The sequence below is a fragment of the Erpetoichthys calabaricus genome, chromosome 4 (assembly GCF_900747795.2).
Source record: "Erpetoichthys calabaricus chromosome 4, fErpCal1.3, whole genome shotgun sequence".
NCBI lineage: Eukaryota > Metazoa > Chordata > Cladistia > Polypteriformes > Polypteridae > Erpetoichthys > Erpetoichthys calabaricus.
In genome coordinates this window covers 310103442-310123125 of record NC_041397.2, presented here as the reverse complement: position 1 = coordinate 310123125, position 19684 = coordinate 310103442, and the positions used below count along the sequence as shown (strand labels likewise).

The 19684-nt window shown below is 39.7% G+C and overlaps 2 protein-coding genes across 3 annotated transcripts in view; one reads left to right on the top strand and one right to left on the bottom strand.

Moving 5' to 3' along the window:
• Window positions 1-19684, bottom strand: part of dnajc28 (DnaJ (Hsp40) homolog, subfamily C, member 28) — a 1235492-nt gene that overhangs the window by 653745 nt on the left and 562063 nt on the right. The window lies entirely within an intron of this gene.
• Window positions 1620-12731, top strand: LOC114642964 (olfactory receptor 6N1-like). Of its 2 annotated transcripts, none has more exons than XM_051925912.1 (2): window positions 1620-1637; window positions 11674-12731. In XM_051925912.1, the coding sequence occupies exon 2, from the start codon at window positions 11696-11698 to the stop codon at window positions 12674-12676; it is 981 nt and encodes a 326-aa protein (XP_051781872.1). In that variant the 5' UTR covers window positions 1620-1637; window positions 11674-11695; the 3' UTR covers window positions 12677-12731. The 2 variants fall into 2 exon arrangements, with proteins under 2 accessions (XP_051781872.1, XP_028647528.1); XM_028791695.2 differs by lacking the exon at window positions 1620-1637 and adding an exon at window positions 9494-9511.

Genomic DNA, 19684 nt, shown 5'->3' with positions numbered 1-19684 from the left:
AAACGTAAAAATGTACAAGAGCTGAGAGAGAAGGATCTGCATCTGACAAGAGTATCCACACGAATGAGAGGTGAGAGGACTGTGGGCGTGGTTTAATATGGTTGAGAGGAGGGCGGGACTTGAAGAAATCTCATGGCAAAGTCTCGTCTCACGGGAGTTGAAAAAATCTCTTGTAAGAAAGTCTCGTCTCGTCCCAGGATTTTTTTTTTATATAATAGAGAGATTATTTTATATGCACAATTATATCTTTGACTTGATGCATCAAATAAATAGATCTGGAAAAATATTTTTGTGTGTGTTTTCATTTGAAGCTGTAAAGCAACAAAATGTGAATATTTTCAAAGGGGGTGATTCTTTTCTATCCCCACTATAACACTTGTAAGCGTTAAGGCAACACACCAAGGAAGAGTTGGGGGCACCAGCAGGTGATCCCCATATATTATGAAGAATACGCCAAACTGCAATTTTAAAGCAAATAAATGAGGAACGTCTTTTCAGTGAGCAAATCCAAAACAAAACTGTTGGCTAGAAGTAATGGTGGTGTGTTTCTTGGAAGGGGAAGAGTTTCCCACAGAAGTAGGTTGGTTTTCATATACCATTTAGCCTTTGGTGCATCCAGTCGGTAAATAAAAGAGGAGAGGATGTGAATAGCAGCCCCCTCTCATGGCCAGGAGTGGTACTGCACTCAGTACACAAACACTCACGCCAGTGTGACACACTGATTAAACAAAGAGACACTCTGGCCTAACCATATTGACATGGTATTTCTAAACCCAGAGAGTTAACACCAAGGTGGTTAAAGTGTAAATTTTAGAACAATACAGGGTCACACTTTCAGGCATTTGCACAAAATAATAAAAGGAATTGGAGAAAGTAAGTAAAGTGGTCTAACCTCATTTGTATCCAAAATGCATATGATGGATAAATAATAATAATAATAATAATAATAATAATAATAATAATACATTTTATTTATATAGCACTCTTAGTGGGATTAGTAGAAAAGGTTTGTGCACGTGGATGCTGGGAAATAACTTTAATTAGCAGCCCCAATATCACTGATGTATAAACAATGTATGATTGTACAGGCATGAAAGCAGGAGTAATGTGAGGAAATTGCATGAAATAAAAGTACATGACATAAAATTACATGGATACCCTTTACAGTTTTACTAGTGTCAAACAAACACAATGACCTCCATGGCAAGAGGTCGCCCTTCTAACAGTCTAACAGTTTAGACCACCACTGTGTACAGCAGCTGCGTCTTTAAGCCCCTCCATAGCACATAAGCATTACATTTTTAAATGAAGCTAATCGGAACTTCATGGAGGAGCCAAGTGTGACTTGACAAACGCTGCAGTGGGGTCCAAGGAGATGAGAAATGAGCCAATTGGACCTTAACACCAAGTGATTAACTCCCATCTTGCATTTTTATTCCATTAGGATCTTTTGTTTTCCAAACAAAATAATTGCTGCTGCCTGATCAGTCTGTTGGGCCCTGTAGCTTCTTTAGAAAAGAGTGAAAGAAAGTGACGAAGGGTCCCCATGGTCTTCTTCATCACCACAGGAAAACCAATAAAGCCTGCCTTCAACTTGACCTTGTAAAGCATCTCCAGCTGGACACCTTGGATGGCAGGTATGTGACATGGCAGTGACAAAGAGTTTGTCTCTAATTGCTTTTTAATTATGTTTGCTTCATTCATTGTCTTTTGATGTGGCATGGTATGAACATGTTACCATAAAGGAGAAGTGTAAAACTATACTCGTATGTGTATCTTTAATATGAATGTGCATACAGTAGCTCTAATGTGACTAGAAGAAAACAGCTAACAACCATCAAAATAGAATTAGCAATACATAATCAATATCATCAATACAGACACCTATAGAACAAAATCAGGTCTGCACAGCGACAAGAATGAAACTGCACCTTCAGTGCCAAAGGAAAGTCAGACAGATAGAAGGATGAGAAAGGCACTGTATAATAGATAGATAGATAGATAGATAGATAGATAGATAGATAGATAGATAGATAGATAGATAGATAGATAGATAGATAGATAGATAGATAGATAGATAGATAGATAGATAGATAGATAGATGTGAAAGGCACTATATAATAGATAGATAGATAGATAGATAGATAGATAGATAGATAGATAGATAGATAGATAGATAGATAGATAGATAGATAGATAGATAGATAGATAGATAGATAGATAGATAGATATGAAAGACACTATATAATAGATAGATAGATAGATAGATAGATAGATAGATAGATAGATAGATAGATAGATAGATAGATAGATAGATGTGAAAGGCACTATATAATAGATAGATAGATAGATAGATAGATAGATAGATAGATAGATAGATAGATAGATAGATAGATAGATATGAAAGACACTATATAATAGATAGATAGATAGATATGAAAGGCACTATATAATAGATAGATATATATATGCACACACACACATAAACATATATATATATACATATACATATATACAGTATATACATATCTACATATACACATATCTACATACATACATACCGGTATATATATACATATACACATCCACATATATATACATATATACACATATCAACATATATATACACATACATATACACACATACATACATACATACATATACATATATATACACAGACACATATATATACATATATATTTACATATCTACATATATATATACACATATCTACATATCTACATATATATAGACATATATATATATATACATATCTACATATATATATATATATAGCTGATTACCCAGTGGATTCGCTCACTGAGTGCAAGAGAAAAAAATAAAATGTAGTATTTATAAAATAAGTTTGTTAATTGCCAAATTTATTTTTCAACAAATAAAGAGCACTTACAATAACATAGAAATCAATATAAACAACATTAACATCATTATCATATGAGAATATGAAGTAATATATAAGAAGCACATTGCATATAAATACAAATTATTAAACAGTAAAATCTTCTTCTATAATACGCTACCGTGGCTATTCGTTTGTCTGTCCAGGATTTTAAATCACCTGTAGCTCGCAAACCGTTTCACCTATTGACTTGAAATTTGGTACACATATACTACGTCACGTCTACTATTTGCTTTCGGGGTGATGATTTTATTACTCTTTTTATCTTTATTTTATTTTATTGTAGAATCAACTCATAGCTACGCACACCAGTGCGGCCGTGGCGGATGCGTATGGTTGCCGTTTTCATTCCCTACCACCTTCGCTAATCATTCTTGAGGCAGATTGAAGACTTAAGTGCCAGCTTAACTGAAAAATTAAAGAAAACATACTAAGTTATCGCAACACAAAAACTAACTTAATCAGTTTTAATGGGAAAAGATGCCGACGAAAGAAGAGAAGCAGCGGGACGCTAGGGTGAAGAGCTGCTCATTAAGCAGCAAGCGCATCAACCTCTGAGCAAACGAATGGTAAACGTACAGAGAAAGAGGATAAATAACATGAATGCTCATGTCAAGTGTATTCACTCCACGTTATCGTGCAGTGCGCTCTTACTGGTATTTTGATAAAAGAATTTGAACAACATATAAGAAGCGTATAAATTATTAAACAGTAAAACATTAACATTTAAGAAGTAAAGATACATTGAGTACTACTGTAGTGCTTTCGGGTATAGTACATTTTTTGTTTGCCCATTACATGCATAAATGTATACATTTTTTGGTGTACCTACCCGAGAACACGCGATATGACCCGGCAGTTACTGTAAAAGTTTCTCGCTCCAGCAATTTTAACTCTGTTACAAAGTCATGCAAAGTTTTGTTTATACCTCGTGTCTTCTCATTAAACTTGTATCTCGCGAATATGGTATTGCAAACAGCAGCGGGAGCGTTTCTATAAACTCAATTTAAACTTACGGTTTGCACCGCGCTTTGAAGATGCATAGTACGCGACACGTGTTTCGCCGTAATTGTGGGCTCATCAGGCGTACACACTCACTGTACTCCCTTACGGGAATCAAACCTCGGACGTCAGCGCTAGAGGCGAAGCCCCTAACGTTGTGCCACGGCGTGCGGTTCATTCATTTGACAGCATGTAGATCGGGGTAATTACATTGCAGGCATTCGTAGTCTGATTCACAATCTGATTGTATGGGTGGTTACCTACCAGGTAACGCTTGTGGTTGGTCAGCAAGTCGGCTAACTTCTGCCACGGTGCCCTCTTTCAGTTGCGAGAAGCAGATCATAGAATGGTTGAAATGGTTAAAAGTTAAAAGTTTCTCGCTACAGCAATTTTAACTCTGTTACAAAGTGATCCAAACTCTCGTTTATACCTCGTGTCTTCTCATTAAACTTGTATCTCGTGAATATGGTACAGTGATCCCTCACTATATCGCGCTTCGCCTTTCGCGGCTTCACTCCATCGCGGATTTTATATGTAAGCATATTTAAATATATATCGCGGATTTTTCGCTGCTTCGCGGGTTTCTGCGGACAATGGGTCTTTTAATTTCTGGCACATGCTTCCTCAGTTGGTTTGCCCAGTTGATTTCATACAAGGGACGCTATTGGCAGATGGCTGAGAAGCTACCCAGCTTACTTTCTCCCTCTCTCTCTCTCTCGCGCTGACGTAGGGGGTGTGAGCAGGGGGGCTGTGTGCAGCTGCTTCCTGAAGGACATGCTGCACAGTGCTTCGCATACTTAAAAGCTCAAAGGGCACGTATTGATTTTTGACTTTGTTTTCTGTGGCTCTCTCTCTCTCTCTCTTCCTGCTCCTGACAGAGGGGGTGTGAGCTGCCGCCTTCAACAGCTTTGTACCGGCGGTGCTTCGCATACTTAAAAGCCAAAAAGCCGTATTGATTTTTTTTTTTGACTGCTTGCTTTGCACTCCTTTGAAGAGGAAGATATGTTTGCATTCTTTTAATTGTGAGACAGAACTGTCATCTCTGTCTTGTCATGGAGCACAGTTTAAACTTTTGAAAAAGAGACAAATGTTTGTTTGCAGTGTTTGAATACGTTCCTGTCTCTCTACAACCTCCTGTGTTTCTGCGCAAATCTGTGACCCAAGCATGACATTCTAAAAATAACCATATAAACATATGGTTTCTACTTCGCGGATTTTCCTATTTCGCGGGTGGCTCTGGAACGCAACCCCCGCGATGGAGGAGGGATTACTGTATTGCAAACGGCAGCGGGAGCGTTTCTATAAACTTAATTTAAACTTACGGTTTACACCGTGCTTTTTTATACCTCGTGTCTTATGAAGATGCTTGTATGCGTCACTCGCTCGCTTCTTTGGGGCTCCTCCTTCTTTTCTACGTACTGAGTTCACAGTCAGTTCACGTGCTTATGTGGGAGGCATGATGACGCGACACGCAACTCCGCCTCTCACGGCCATCGAGCTGCACTCCATTCCAGTATATGGACAAAAAAGAGGTTCCAGTTATGACCATTACGCGTAGAATTTCAAAATGAAACCTGCCTAACTTTTGTAAGTAAGCTGTAAGGAATGAGCCTGCCAAATTTCAGCCTTCCACCTACATGGGAAGTTGGACAATTAGTGATGAGTGAGTCAGTCAGTCAGTCAGTGAGTGAGTGAGTGAGTCAGTGAGGGCTTTGCCTTTTATTAGTATAGATAGATAGATATGAAAGGCACTATATAATAGATGGATAGATAATTTTTTATTTATTTATTTATTTTTATAAATTTATTTATTGAACCAAAAAAAAAATAACAAGGACAAACATCAATATATTAAAAGTACACATACAACAAAAAGTATTATAAATAACCAAAAAAAAGAAATGAAAAGAAGAAAAAAACCCCAAATATTCAATCCCTATTAACCCCGTGTAACCCCACACACAGTTATCATATAAATATTTTATATTTTCCTCATCTCCTCCCCAGTGCCCTCCTCATTTATGTTCATAAAAGATAAAACTAAAGCCCAGTCAGCCCCAATTCCCAGTGTTGTTCACAGAGTATCACTTGCTACAAATAACTTCAATATTTACAATATACCAACAGTGAGTTATAAGTTGATTTTTAGTTCTCCCTCTTCTATAGCACACAGTACCCCTTTTCGCACAGCACACATCCTCAGAAATGTCCATTTTTGCATTAGTTTATAGTAAGTAAACTCCAGTGTGATCCTTGAATGAATATTCAGCCTAAACAGTAACTGGATGTCCACAGTTCCTTTCCCACACTGTTTGTTTTTCCTACTTTTTAAAATTGCTAGTTTTGCTTCACCCAGCAAAAAGTTCATCAACTGTGTCCTGTGCCTGTTGTTCTTGTTATAAGCGGCACCATAAATAAACATCACAATATTAAAATCTGATCTTAGTTTTCTACACAAATCAGTTAAAAACTTGAAGAAAACTCCCAATCGTGCGCATGACGCAAACAGATGAAAAACGTTTTCCCTTTGCCCACAAAAATCCCATCTGTCATCCTCTGTGAGTCTGAGTCTGTTTAAGAAGGACTTTGTGGCTATGACGCCGCACCCAATCCTCTATTGTAGGTCGGCTGTCCTTTTGTTGCTCGGAGGCTTGTACAGCTCCCTCCAGGCCGGCACCCTCCCACCGACTACACCTAAATGTTCCCTCCATTGCGAATCGATGATTGTGATAAACCAAAGTGACATCACAAACGAGTTAAAGGACAATGTGGAGGGTGAGAGTGACGTTGACACCTCTCAGTATCTGCTAAGAGGCAGTTATAGTACGGCCAGTATTAGGACTTTTTTGGAGTTTATTAATGGCAAGAAAGTAGTGAAGGTTGAAGATCATCTTCCAGATCTGCAGTTATTTCTCATGTCTGCACAAGGAGTTCAGTTAGGCATGGAGCAAAAAGAAGCAACCCGATTAAAGTATGTTATCGGCAAAGTGTGCGAGTCACTCAACCCAAAATAATGGATTGTCTCTTTAGTCAGCTCCTTTGTTGGGTGTCATGTTTTTTACTGTGGACTCCCATTGGCTTTTTTCCCACTTCACATTGGGAGTTTGAATGTTAATGGCTGTAGAGGAGGGACAAAGAGGGCTATGGTTTTTAATTTCTTAGAACAGAAAGCTTTGCATGTCAGCCTGCTCCAGGAGACCCATTCTGACCTTCAGAATCAACCAGACTGGCTACGAGAATGGGGGGGGGTCAGGTTTTTCTTAGCCACGGTTCAAGTCTTAGTGCTGGGGTGGCCATATTGTTTTCAAAATCTGTGTAATTCCAGGTCACTGCCATCAGTGAGGTGGTGGCTGGACGATTGCTAGTGGTTCAGGTCAAAGACGGGGATCAGGATGTGGTGTTCATTAAAGTCTATGCCCCTACCAACGGGAGAGAAAGGATTTGTTTTTTTGAATCGTTGCGAAAGGTGGTCGATTCTTTTGTTAATGGCGAGTTGGTGCTGTGATTTTAATTGCACAGTTAATTGCCTGTTGGATTGCAATGGCGTTGAACCTCATCCTGGCTCTGCTCAAGTCCTAGCGGCCCTTTTAAAATGGGCCGATCTCATGGATGTCTGGTGTCATAAATTCCCATCAGACAGACAGTACACCTGGGTGAAGAGATGGGATGGAAATATTTCTATGGCTCGATTAGATCGCTTTTACTGTCCCAGTCACTTCTGCCTCTATCTCTCCTGTTGGCGTTTCTGACCATTCTTTGGTGGGGTTGAAAGTTGTCATCCCTAAAAAGAAACCTTTTTTCATAACTTTCTGGTATTTCAACATTTCACTACTAGAAGACGCCCATTTTGTCAAATGTTTTCAATTTTTTTGGAAGCAGTGGACTGTTACCAAATCGAGATTTGATTCACTCAAGCAGTGGTGGGACATTTCAAAAGTCCAGATATAAGGCTTCTTGCCAACAATACACACACGAAGTCACTCGGAAAGTGCCTGTTGAACATGGAAGCCTTAGAAGAAGACATTTTGAAACTGCAGGATGCTTTACAAAAGGGATTTGATGAGGAGATTTGTTCTGCTCCAACATCTAAAAGCATTCCCTTGCTGATCTTTTGGATTTACATGCCCAAGGGGCCCTGGTGAGGTCACGTTTTCAAAATATTAATCATTTGGATGCACCTACAAAATTTTTCTTTGGGTTGGAGAAGAAAGAAGCCCAAAACAAACTGATTCACATGCTGCACGACGCAGAGGGGAGAGAACTGTGCACCACTGAAGATATCCGAGACTTTGCTGTTTCTTTTTATACAAATTTATTTAAGGACGATTCTATTGATCACTTGGCAATGGCTGATTTTCTCAGTGGACTTCCTAGGATCCCAAATGATTTTAAGCTAAAACTGGACTCTGAAATAACCTTTCAGGAAATGTCGGATTCACTGTCTCATCTAAACACAGGAGAGTCTCCAGGGATTGATGGCCTTCCCGTTGAGTTCTACAGACAGTTCTGGCCTTTACTGGGGGCTGACGTGCGTGCAGTGTTCATGGAAAGCTTAAGAGATGGAGAGTTACCTCTGAGCTGCAGAAGAGCGGTGAGCACTCTGCTTCCAAAAAAGGAAGATCTATGTCAAATAAAGAACTGGCGTCCCGTGAGTCTGCTCTGTACAGACTATAAGATTTTCTCCAGGACATTGGCAAAACGTCTGAGGACTGTAATGAGTTTGGGGGTTAATTTCTTGTCAAGCTTACTGTGTACCTGACCGCTCAATTTTTGATAACATTTTCTTCATGCGTGATGTGACTGCAGTGTCCAAAATGTATGCCGTCGATCTGGGAATTTTATCTATTGATCAGGAGAAGGCTTTTGATAGAGTTGATCAAAGATATTTGTTTAACGCCTTGAAATGTTTTGGGTTTGGGGAAAATTTTATCAAAATTATCAGACTCTCGTATACTAAGGTTTTTGGTATTTTAAAGATTAATGGAACATTGAGTGCCCCTTGTCTGGTCAAGAGAAGGATTTGACAGGGGTGCATCTTATCAGGGATGTTGTACTCTTTGTCGATTGAGCCATTCCTTTATCGGATTATGCAGAGACTGCAGAGTGTGGATCTCCCTTCTCGCCTAATGGTCACTGCCAAATGTTTGGCCTACGCAGATGATGTGTCCATATTTGTCAAATCCAAGCATAGATAGATAGATAGATAGATAGATAGATAGATAGATAGATAGATAGATAGATAGATAGATAGATAGATAGATAGATAGATAGATAGATAGATAGATAGATGTGTGACTTGACAAACGCTGCAGTGGGGTCCAAGGAGATGAGAAATGAGCCAATTGGACCTTAACACCAAGTGATTAACTCCCATCTTGCATTTTTATTCCATTAGGATCTTTTGTTTTCCAAACAAAATAATTGCTGCTGCCTGATCAGTCTGTTGGGCCCTGTAGCTTCTTTAGAAAAGAGTGAAAGAAAGTGACGAAGGGTCCCCATGGTCTTCTTCATCACCACAGGAAGACCAATAAAGCCTGCCTTCAACTTGACCCTGTAAAGCATCTCCAGCTGGACACCTTGGATGGCAGGTATGTGACATGGCAGTGACAAAGAGTTTGTCTCTTATTGCTTTTTAATTATGTTTGCTTCGTTCATTGTCTTTTCATGTAGCATGGTATGAACATGTTACTGTAAAGGAGAAGTGTAAAACTATACTCGTATGTGTATCTTTAATATGAATGTGCATACAGTAGCTCTAATGTGACTAGAAGAAAACAGCCAACAACCTTCAAAATAGAATTAGCAATACATAATCAATATCATCAATACAGACACCTATAGAACAAAATCAGGTCTGCACAGCGACAAGAATGAAACTGCACCTTCAGTGCCAAAGGAAAGTCAGACAGATAGAAGGATGAGAAAGGCACTGTATAATAGATAGATAGATAGATAGATAGATAGATAGATAGATAGATAGATAGATAGATAGATAGATAGATAGATAGATAGATAGATAGATAGATAGACAGACAGATAGATGTGAAAGGCACTATATAATAGATAGATAGATAGATAGATAGATAGATAGATAGATAGATAGATAGATAGATAGATAGATAGATAGATAGATAGATAGATAGATAGATAGATAGATAGATAGACAAAACCCACCGTTATGTTTAAGATGGGCTCTCTTTGCTAGAAGGAAAGTTAACTTCATTGGTTTGACCGACATTCCCTGCAAGAAGCAAACACCAGCGAAAATGGCCTCGACATCTGGCGAGAGATCGAAGTGAATGCGTAAAGCAAAATACTCCATGGACGATGTCTTGCATATTATCGCTGAATTAGACTCTGAATTGTCGGACTCCAATTTTATGATCAGAAACAATTGTGAGATACCAGCATTAGCGCATCGGTTCCCTAGCTCCCCCAACCTTTTTGACAGCAAGGACCACTTTATTAGATGCAAATTTTTCCACGGACCGGTTGTCTTGGGGGGGCAGTTTTATACACAATTTATATAACATTTCTATTATTATTAAGTTATTAAGCAGTTCGCATACGTTTGCAACCTGAGATTTTTCTTCTTTTTTTGCATATAACAAAGACATATGCTTTGCATTTGCCATTCCAACAGATTGCACATCACAAACATTAACACTGTTATCATTTTGTTCGTATCTGCCGTTTCTATAGGAGGGTGACAATGAGTTAAATTCCAATGGATGTTTTTCAAATGTTGACAAGCAATAAGCAAAAGGTATCACTGAAAACCACAGAAAACAAAAACAGCAAAAAAAAAAAAAACAGTACAAGGAAAGTTTGAAGAAAGAATTTTTTTACAATGTTTCTGTTTGGGGATCGTTGTGCAAACGTGCAAAACTGACTTGCGACCACAGATCTAATTGTTCTGTGGATGATTCATTCAGGCATTTCAAGGTCACTTCGTTGTAATGAAAGCATCTGCTGAATGTACTTCATAGTAACGTGATTTCTATAGACTTGTGTCATATGGGGAAACTATCGGGACTGTAACAATACTTTGTTGTAATACTCTCTCACCTCAGTCTCTCTCCTCTCTCTGCGCCGCTGCAAAGCCCCGCCCGCCAAGCGTTCTGAAAAGTCTGAGATGAGTCTCCGTTTCCGGCAGTTCTCTCGCGGCCCGGCTGTCAGACGGCTGCGGCCCGGTAGTGGGTCGCGGACCGGTGGTTGGGGACCCCTGCCCTAGCTGATCGTGTTGCTGAGCAAGTTTGTGTAGCCGATGTATCTACGGTAACAATGACAAGAGGTACAAACCAGATTGCGATACACTATGACCGCAACTGCCCCGACCATGACAGCCAGTCAGCCGCACATTCCTGGCCACTGCATGTAGCATCAGACGTTTTACCACAGCTTTGTATGCTTTTCGGAAAACTGTGTTTTTTGAAACCAAATGATTGATTTAACTCAATATTCAGTATTTTCTTGTGTACATATTAGAGGACTCATAAGGGTTAACTTGAGCGAAAAGTATTTTTTATACTCATGATAATATCCCAGACCCATCTTCATCTGTGCACCTGCTAGGAGGATTCCAGTAGATCTACTGATTCAATATTAATTTGAATATTTAAATGTTTTTTCAAGTGAATTCTCTTGCAGTTTGGTCATTTCTTCCTTATTTTATCATATTAATGTAGATAGTATGCATTTTCTGTATTACTTTACTATACATTATTCAATTTTTTTTAAATTTTTTTAGGTCAATCTGTCTTGACCTGAATATGAGAGCCCCCAATGCGACAGAACATGACGTTCAGGAATTCCTTCTGACGGGCATCCCGGGCCTGCAGGCTCACCAGAATCTGCTCTTCATCGCTTTCCTGTTGGTTTATTTGGGTGTGATGGTTGGCAACCTCCTGATCCTATATTTGGTATTCCTGGACCGAAGGCTACACACTCCAATGTACTTTTTTCTTTGCAATCTGGCCTTTCTAGATATTCTCAGCACAACTACAATCTTCCCAAAAATGTTTGCCGTCATTCTCCTCGAAGACAGAATCATTTCCTTTTATGGGTGTTTCCTGCAGATGTATTTGATTCTTGCTGTCGGTAGCACAGAAAATTTAATTCTCATAGTCATGGCTTATGACCGATACGTTGCAATCATGAAGCCGCTCCACTACCACCTCATCATCAATGGTAAACTCTGTGTGTTGCTGACAGCCGGGGCCTGGGTGCTGGGCTACTTGGCCCCATTTGTTCCTTTAGTTGATGCCCTCTTGTTGTCCTATTGTGGTCCAAACAATATAGAGTATTGCTATTGTGATTACCCAACTGTGGTGTCCCTGGCGTGTGCTGATGTAACCGGCATTATAAATACGGCTTTTATTTTTGCCATGTGCATTATTAATATTCCGCTGCTGCTCATAATTGTCTCCTATATAAAAATAATTCTCAATGTTTATTTTATGAACCCAGAGGACTGCAGGAAAGCTTTTTCAACGTGCTCCTCTCACTTGATTGTTGTACTGACTTACTATTTTTCCCTTGACTTGCTTTATATAACCTACATGATTGGCAACATTTCAGCTGATTCCCGCATCATCATTGGAGTTATTATTTACCTGCTGACGCCGCTGCTGAACCCCATCATTTACAGTCTGAGGAATAAGCAAATAAAGCAGGCTGCTAAGAAATACCTCGACCTCTCTTTGAGAACAAACATATTTGACATTAACTCTTTTATGGTGGATGTCGACTAATGTCAACACAAGGGGTTGAGGGCGATAAAAGCTGTAAACGTCGATAAAACTCATCGTTATAGGTAGACCCTCTTTGCTAGGAGGACACGTTGACTTGACGTCGAATCCCTGCATGTGTGTGAGTAGCACAGAGTATACAACATCTTGAATGGCATCGACATTGGCCGAGAAAGCAAAGCAAAATACTCTGTGCATATTATTTGTTTATTTATTTTTTAAGTATTACTGCTGAATCGGACTCTGACTTATAAAGTAACTTATTAAGTGATCTGGAGATCAAAAACCAAAGTCAAGTACCTGCATCTGCTGCTCGGCCCCCAGCTGATAGGAAGTGCTGAGCATGCTGTAGTAGCTGAGGTGCCTACAGCAACATTTGCCCCTTACATAGATCCATATGAGGTAAGCTAGCTACTGGGCTTCATCAAATGCAGACACTACGGATTACCAACCACTTGACTACTGGACTCTCTTAGTCTTTTGGCCGTACATCTGCTGACGGCACAATGATTCTTTTCCACTCCCTCCTGCCGCTCGCCAACCTTCTCTCTTCCTGTATTTGCCCTTGTGTCCAGACTTTGATGTTGTCCGTCCACTTAGCTGTTCCTTTGACCTTCCTTGGTCCCTTTTGGAACCATTCTTGGTAACCGTGACCCCTCCATCCAGCACCCATGACCATAGTATGTCAGTTTTGTGAACCAGGAGGCACACGCCTGCCTGTCCAACCATCCTTTTCTAAACATTAGTAGTTATAAGTATGATGAGCCACTTCATGAACCATTTGCACTATCTACACTATATGTACATGTGTATTGTACTTATGCTTTCATATGGCATATTGTTAATTTATTTTATCATATTATTATTTTTTTTAACATTTTATAGGAAAATAAGTTTATGGAGGAGTTGTATATTGAATCTCATTGGAACATACAATAACAATAAAATAATTTGATTAAGTTCAGTCGAACGTATTTACAGATGATGACTGGCTTCTAAGTCGATTTAGATTTCCAAGAGCTATCTTCTTGGAGATCTTCATATCATTTTAAAGATTAAATGAATTGAAGTATGTATATAACATTATGCAGATAAATTGCTTAACTTCATTCAAATAATGTCTATTCTTAATAATTAAACATGTGGGGGCACGGTGAATTCATACTGCAATGGACCGACAGGAGCATGCAGGCAGTGACTGCCACACAGAACACATTGCATTAAGAATAATTACAGCTGTCTGAACATTTAAAATCCTAAGATGTATATTTGATATCATTTTTATGATGAAATGCATTAAAGTATTTGTATTATATTATGCAGATAAATTGTTAACTTCATTCAAATAATGTATATTCTTAATACTTAGATGTCAACTTAAATGGTGAGTACAGTATGAAATTGTTGTTTCTGGTAGGCTAGGCACTTTTTATAACTTTTTGGTTAGTACATTAGAAAAATTATTGGTGTTTTTGGTAAATTATGCACATTATACAACCCTTTTTTATTAAAAAATAGTTAAGTAAGTGTTGCTGTGGGAGGTTCGGAACACATTAAGGGCATTTCCATTATTTCTTATGGGAAAAATAGTCTTGACTTACAACCAACTTGAGTTACAACCAGTCCTCGCGAACGAATTGAGTTCGTAAGTCAAGGGTCCACTGTATTTGTATTATATTATACAGATAAATTGTTAACTTCATTCAAATAATGTATATTCTTAATACTTAAACATGTCTGGACATGGTGAATCCATACTGAAATGCACCGACTGGAGCGTGCAGGCAGTGATCGCCACACAGAACACATTGCATTCATGATATTACAGCTCTCTGAACATTTTAGAATACGAAGATGTATACTTGATATCATTTTTATGATGAAATGCATTAAAGTACCGTCGACCCTTGATTTACAACCGGCCTGACATGCGAACAACTTGCTTTACGACCAAAATTTTTGTTTTGAATTACGACCAACGTCTTGCCTTACAACCCGAATGCGGTCACGTGTATCCGCTTGTGCGATTGTAAACAAACAGCCGAGAGCATTTGTAAGCGTCAGTCAGAGCCCAGATACATGTGTTTGTGGATGTAATTTCGGTCAGTGCAGTAATTTATATAATTTATTTTGATAATTGCTAAAGAAGGAAGCGAACGTACCGAAGGTAAAGAAAGCGATCACAATCGAAACGAAGAAGGAAATTGTGTGGAAATATGAGAGTGGCATTCGTGTCACTCTGTACACTGTACACTAATATGTACAGCATGTCGAAATCCACCATCTCGACAATTTTACAAAGAAAAGATTTGTATAAGGAGGCTCCTTCCAAACAATAACCACCTTCTATGTCATTCTCCTCCTCCTTTTTTCCTGCAAGCCAAAGATGTCAACTTAAATGGTGAGTACAGTATGAAATTGTTGTTTCTGGTAGGCTAGGCACTTTTTATAACTTTTTGGTTAGTACATTAGAAAAATTATTGGTGTTTTTGGTAAATTATGCACATTATACAACCCTTTTCTATTAAAAATAGTTAAGTAAGTGTTGCTGTGGGAGGTTCGGAACGCATTATGGGTATTTCCATTATTTCTTATAGGAAAAATAGTCTTGACTTACAACCAACTTGAGTTACAACCAGTCCTCGCAAATGAATTGAGTTCGTAAGTCAAGGGTCCACTGTATTTGTATTATATTATGCAGATAAATTGTTAACTTCATTCAAATAATGTATATTCTTAATACTTAAACATGTGGGGACATGGTGAATCCATACTGAAATGCACCGACTGAAGCGTGCAGGCAGTGATCGCCACACAGAACACATTGCATTCATGATATTACAGCTCTCTGAACATTTTAGAATACGAAGATGTATACGTGATATCATTTTTATGATGAAATGCATTAAAGTATGTATATTACATTATGCAGATAAATTGTTAACTTCATTCAAATAATGTCTATTGTTAATAATTAAACAGTGGGGGGCACGGTGAATTCATACTGCAATGCACCGACAGGAGCATGCAGGCAGTGACTGCCACACAGAACACATTGCATTAAGAGTAATTACAGCTCTTGCAACATTTTAAAATTCTAAGATGTATACTTGATATCATTTTTATGATGAAATGCATTAAAGTATGTATATTACATTATGCATATTATCTTCATTCAAATAATGTATATTTTAATAATTAAACATGTGGGGGCACGGTGAATTCATACTGAAGTGCACCAACAGGAGCGTGCAGGCAGTGACCGCCACACAGAACACATTGCCTTAAGAATAATTACAGCTCTGTGAACATTTAAAATCCTAAGATGTATACTTCATACCGTTTTCAAGATTAAAGCATATATTCAACTTTTGGGGACACAGTGGCTCTGTGGTAGCAAATATGACGATGTTTATTGTGTGGTTACTTGGAGAAAGAAAACTGAAGGGCAGGAACTGGGGGTTGGTATGTTTGACAGAGACAGTACTGCTAAAATAAAGAATAAAGAAAGCTCATCCAGAAGAACATCCATTAAATTCCACCTTGTCACAATATCTCTAAAAAGCGACTGCAAAAGCAGCTGTACGTTCATTGCAGAGAACATTTATGGCAGTTGTGAGGAGGCTCCAAAAGGCTCGATGTATGAATGAGTATCCAACTGGTTTAACTGAAATAATGTATAAATGTTGGGATCATGAGCTGGTGGTCAGGGACACAGATACAGAATTCAATGGATGTTCTTCTGTAATGTATTCTGGTGACGATCACTGCCTGCGCGCTCCTGTTGGCATAAGAGAAAGCCTGTTTAAGAAGTACGTACCGATTAACAAGTGGGTCGGGGAACACTTAGAATACAAAGCATTTAACGTGCTACTTTAGTTACAATGGGGTTTGAGAAGCTCTAGTAAATTAAATATCGATTTTAAGGTGAAGTTTACGGTATTCTACTTTAATGACAAAATAAACTATGAGGTTAAATTGGAAATTTTGCCACTAAATAGTACGTTTTTTCCTTGCCTACACTTAACTGAGCAGGGCCTAAATTTCCTATTTTCTTAAATTCTTCTTTTCTCCATATGCTTTTAACAAAACCCAGAACCGAATCATACTGATTTGCATATTCAAATATGCAGAATTCTGGGAGTAGGTGGTGTGGGGCTGTAGGTGTGAGCATATGCGTTAAAATACACATTGATTGGGGTTTCTAAAGGGGAAGTGCGTGGAAGTTGGCTTAGGCACAATTTGATGCATCTGGATTTTTTTGTGCATGCGCACATTTCCAATTTTGTCCGTATGCCATGTTTTAGTGTGAATTCTACACATGACGTTATACATGAGGCACCTGGTCTGAACTGTACAGTGGCGGCTGAAGTTCTATGAAGACACATTCCCGGATAGCAGCCTTCAATTTTTGGTATTTGTGGGAAAGTTCCCTGTCCGGAAGCAGCAACATCCCTGCTGACAGTTTCCCACAATGTTTCTGTGTGATGGCCTCATCTAATGACTTCATTGTGGAAGTATTGGTTTTTCCAGTGATGGTTGATTTATTTTTCATGAATTTCAACAGAAGAATACCATATGTGACACAGAAAACTGTCGTCATGACTTTTCTGGTTAACTGCTGCATAAGGGACCCCTTATGCTTCCATTGCATGGACTTGTTTGGTTTCTTGATCATGGTGGTGAACCCACGTTTCATCCCCAGTAACAACCCGCAGAGAAAAATTTAGTAGGATTTTCTCTAAAAAAAATCCAAGTTTGCATGGCTGGATTCCTGGTGACATCTTTTCTTAACATTTGACATCATCAAATGAGTATGGATAATTGTAGAAAATATGTCTCATGGCCTACACCTTCTGGCCACTGTGGCACGCGGCTGGGGGTGGTACTCAGCCGGGACGCCCAGGAGGACCGAAGGAGGGCTTGCGCCTCCTCCAGACCACGAGGGGTCGACCGCTCTGGTTGCTTTGGGGGCAACGGGTACCGAGCTTTGAAGCTCAACCCTGTTGGGGTCTGTGGTCACCGCCAGGGGGCGCCAGGATGCCTTGGGAGCCCTGGACCTCAGCACTTCCACCACACTGGGGCGTGTCGGTGGATGATTGCTGGAAGACACCTGGAGCACATCTGGGTGCTTACAAAAGGGGCCGCCTCCCTTCATTCAGGGCTGGAGTCGGGTGAGGAGAAGGACGAGGACTGCAGAAGAGAGTGGAGGTGGCCTGAAGAGACGAGGCAGAGTGTGAGAGGCCATGAGCTTTGGGGGAGTATCACGGGGGTTTGTGTTGCACTTATTGACTTGTAAATAGTAGGAACTGTAAATAAAGGTGCTGTGGTGCATAATACCATGTCTGCCTGTCTGTGTCCGAGGCTCGTTCCACACCACTTTCCTGTGAAGATACCATCATATCTCATTTTCAATCGACTCCTGACCCCATTGAAATTACTTGGCACAAAACGTCACCTTATAGTATGAAGGAGGATCATCACCATACAAAGCCTTCAAAATCTCATGGATTTCCTTTGGTTTCTTCCCATCCTTTAATGATGGAACGATGCTCCCTATCTGTCCATTTCTTTGTAGACTGGCAGGTAGATGTGTTCACCGTCCTTCTCTCTCTGAGTGCTTGATATGAGAATGACCTCAGATTGCGTGTGTGGCAGGCCAAGCCATGTCCTGATCTCCAGTGACAAGTTCAGATCTTTAACACAACTACATGAGACGTTATAGTTTTATGCCATTCAGTTAGTTCCATATTTATTGTCACTGCATTTTTGGCCTACTCATGGAGAGTCTTGAGGATATCAAAATTTCGCTAGGGTATCCAAAGGATCTCCATATGGCCCATTATAGTGCTGTCAAATGTCTTACTGAAATCTGTGAAGGTGTGATGGATTTTCTTGTTATGCTCAACTGCTTCTTTGGTTCTTATCAGGAACCTCGCAAGCCCAGACACTCAGACTCCTCACTCAGTCTCTCGAGCACCCCGATCAGAGTGACTCCATTGACTCCACAAAGATCACAGCATCGTCAGCAAAGTCAAGATCCGTGAATCCTTCTTCACCAAAAGATGCCACACAGCTGCTGGACCCCACGACCTTGCCCAACACCCAGTCCATACAAGCACTGAACAGAGTAGGAGCAGAACACACCCCTGACGAACCCCAGAATCAACTGGAAAAAAAAACGCAGAGGTTCTGCCTCCACTCTGCACAGCACTCCTAGTACCAGTGTACAGGCCGGCCATGATATCCAGCAACCCTCAGGATGTCCCACAGGGCAGCTCGATCAACTGAGTGGAACACTTTGAGAAAATCGACAAGGGCTGCAAAGAAACTCTGCCGATATTTGCGTTTGCGCTCCATGAGAACCCTCAGTGCCAGGATGCGGTCGATGGTAGACCTCTTAGGCGTAAAACCAGACTGTTCCGGTCGCTGGTAGGTGAGCAAGTGTAGTTTTTAAAAAGAACTGTATGAAATCACTCATTTCCTTATTGCTATAATGGAAGTTCAGAGTCTTGCCATTACAGTGCCGTACCCCACCCTTGATATCACATTGCAATGTTCAAAGATGGCTGAATTGCTGCATCAAAGCAACACCTGCCCTCATCCATATGGCCTGCTTAAACATCCTGATTTCACTGAGTAAAATTTGACTGTTATCTACTAAATGAGAGGTGGGGGGATGGTTTCAACTTTCAAATGACACCACAGCCCACCTTGTATATTTCAGATTTTAGAATCTGAAATTTTTAGAATCTTGGAACTGTAATTAACAAACACTAGGGGGCTTTACCCCCTGCTCACTTCACTCGCCAACACCCCGTCCTGCGCTACGCGCAACCAACTTCACATCTCTGTCGCTCGCGTATGTGGAGTTCACTTTCACCAAACAACAAATCTTTTAATTCTCGCGGATACGCCTCTTTATTGGGAAGAAACACTACTTTTCCCTGATGGCAACACGAATTAGACGATCTACAAGTTTCCGACTTAAAGTTTAAATCCGAACAATAT

Bases quoted from the DNA above. Each gene is read 5' to 3' on its own strand.
- LOC114642964 (XM_051925912.1), top strand. From the start codon at position 11,696: ATGAGAGCCCCCAATGCGACAGAACATGACGTTCAGGAATTCCTTCTG.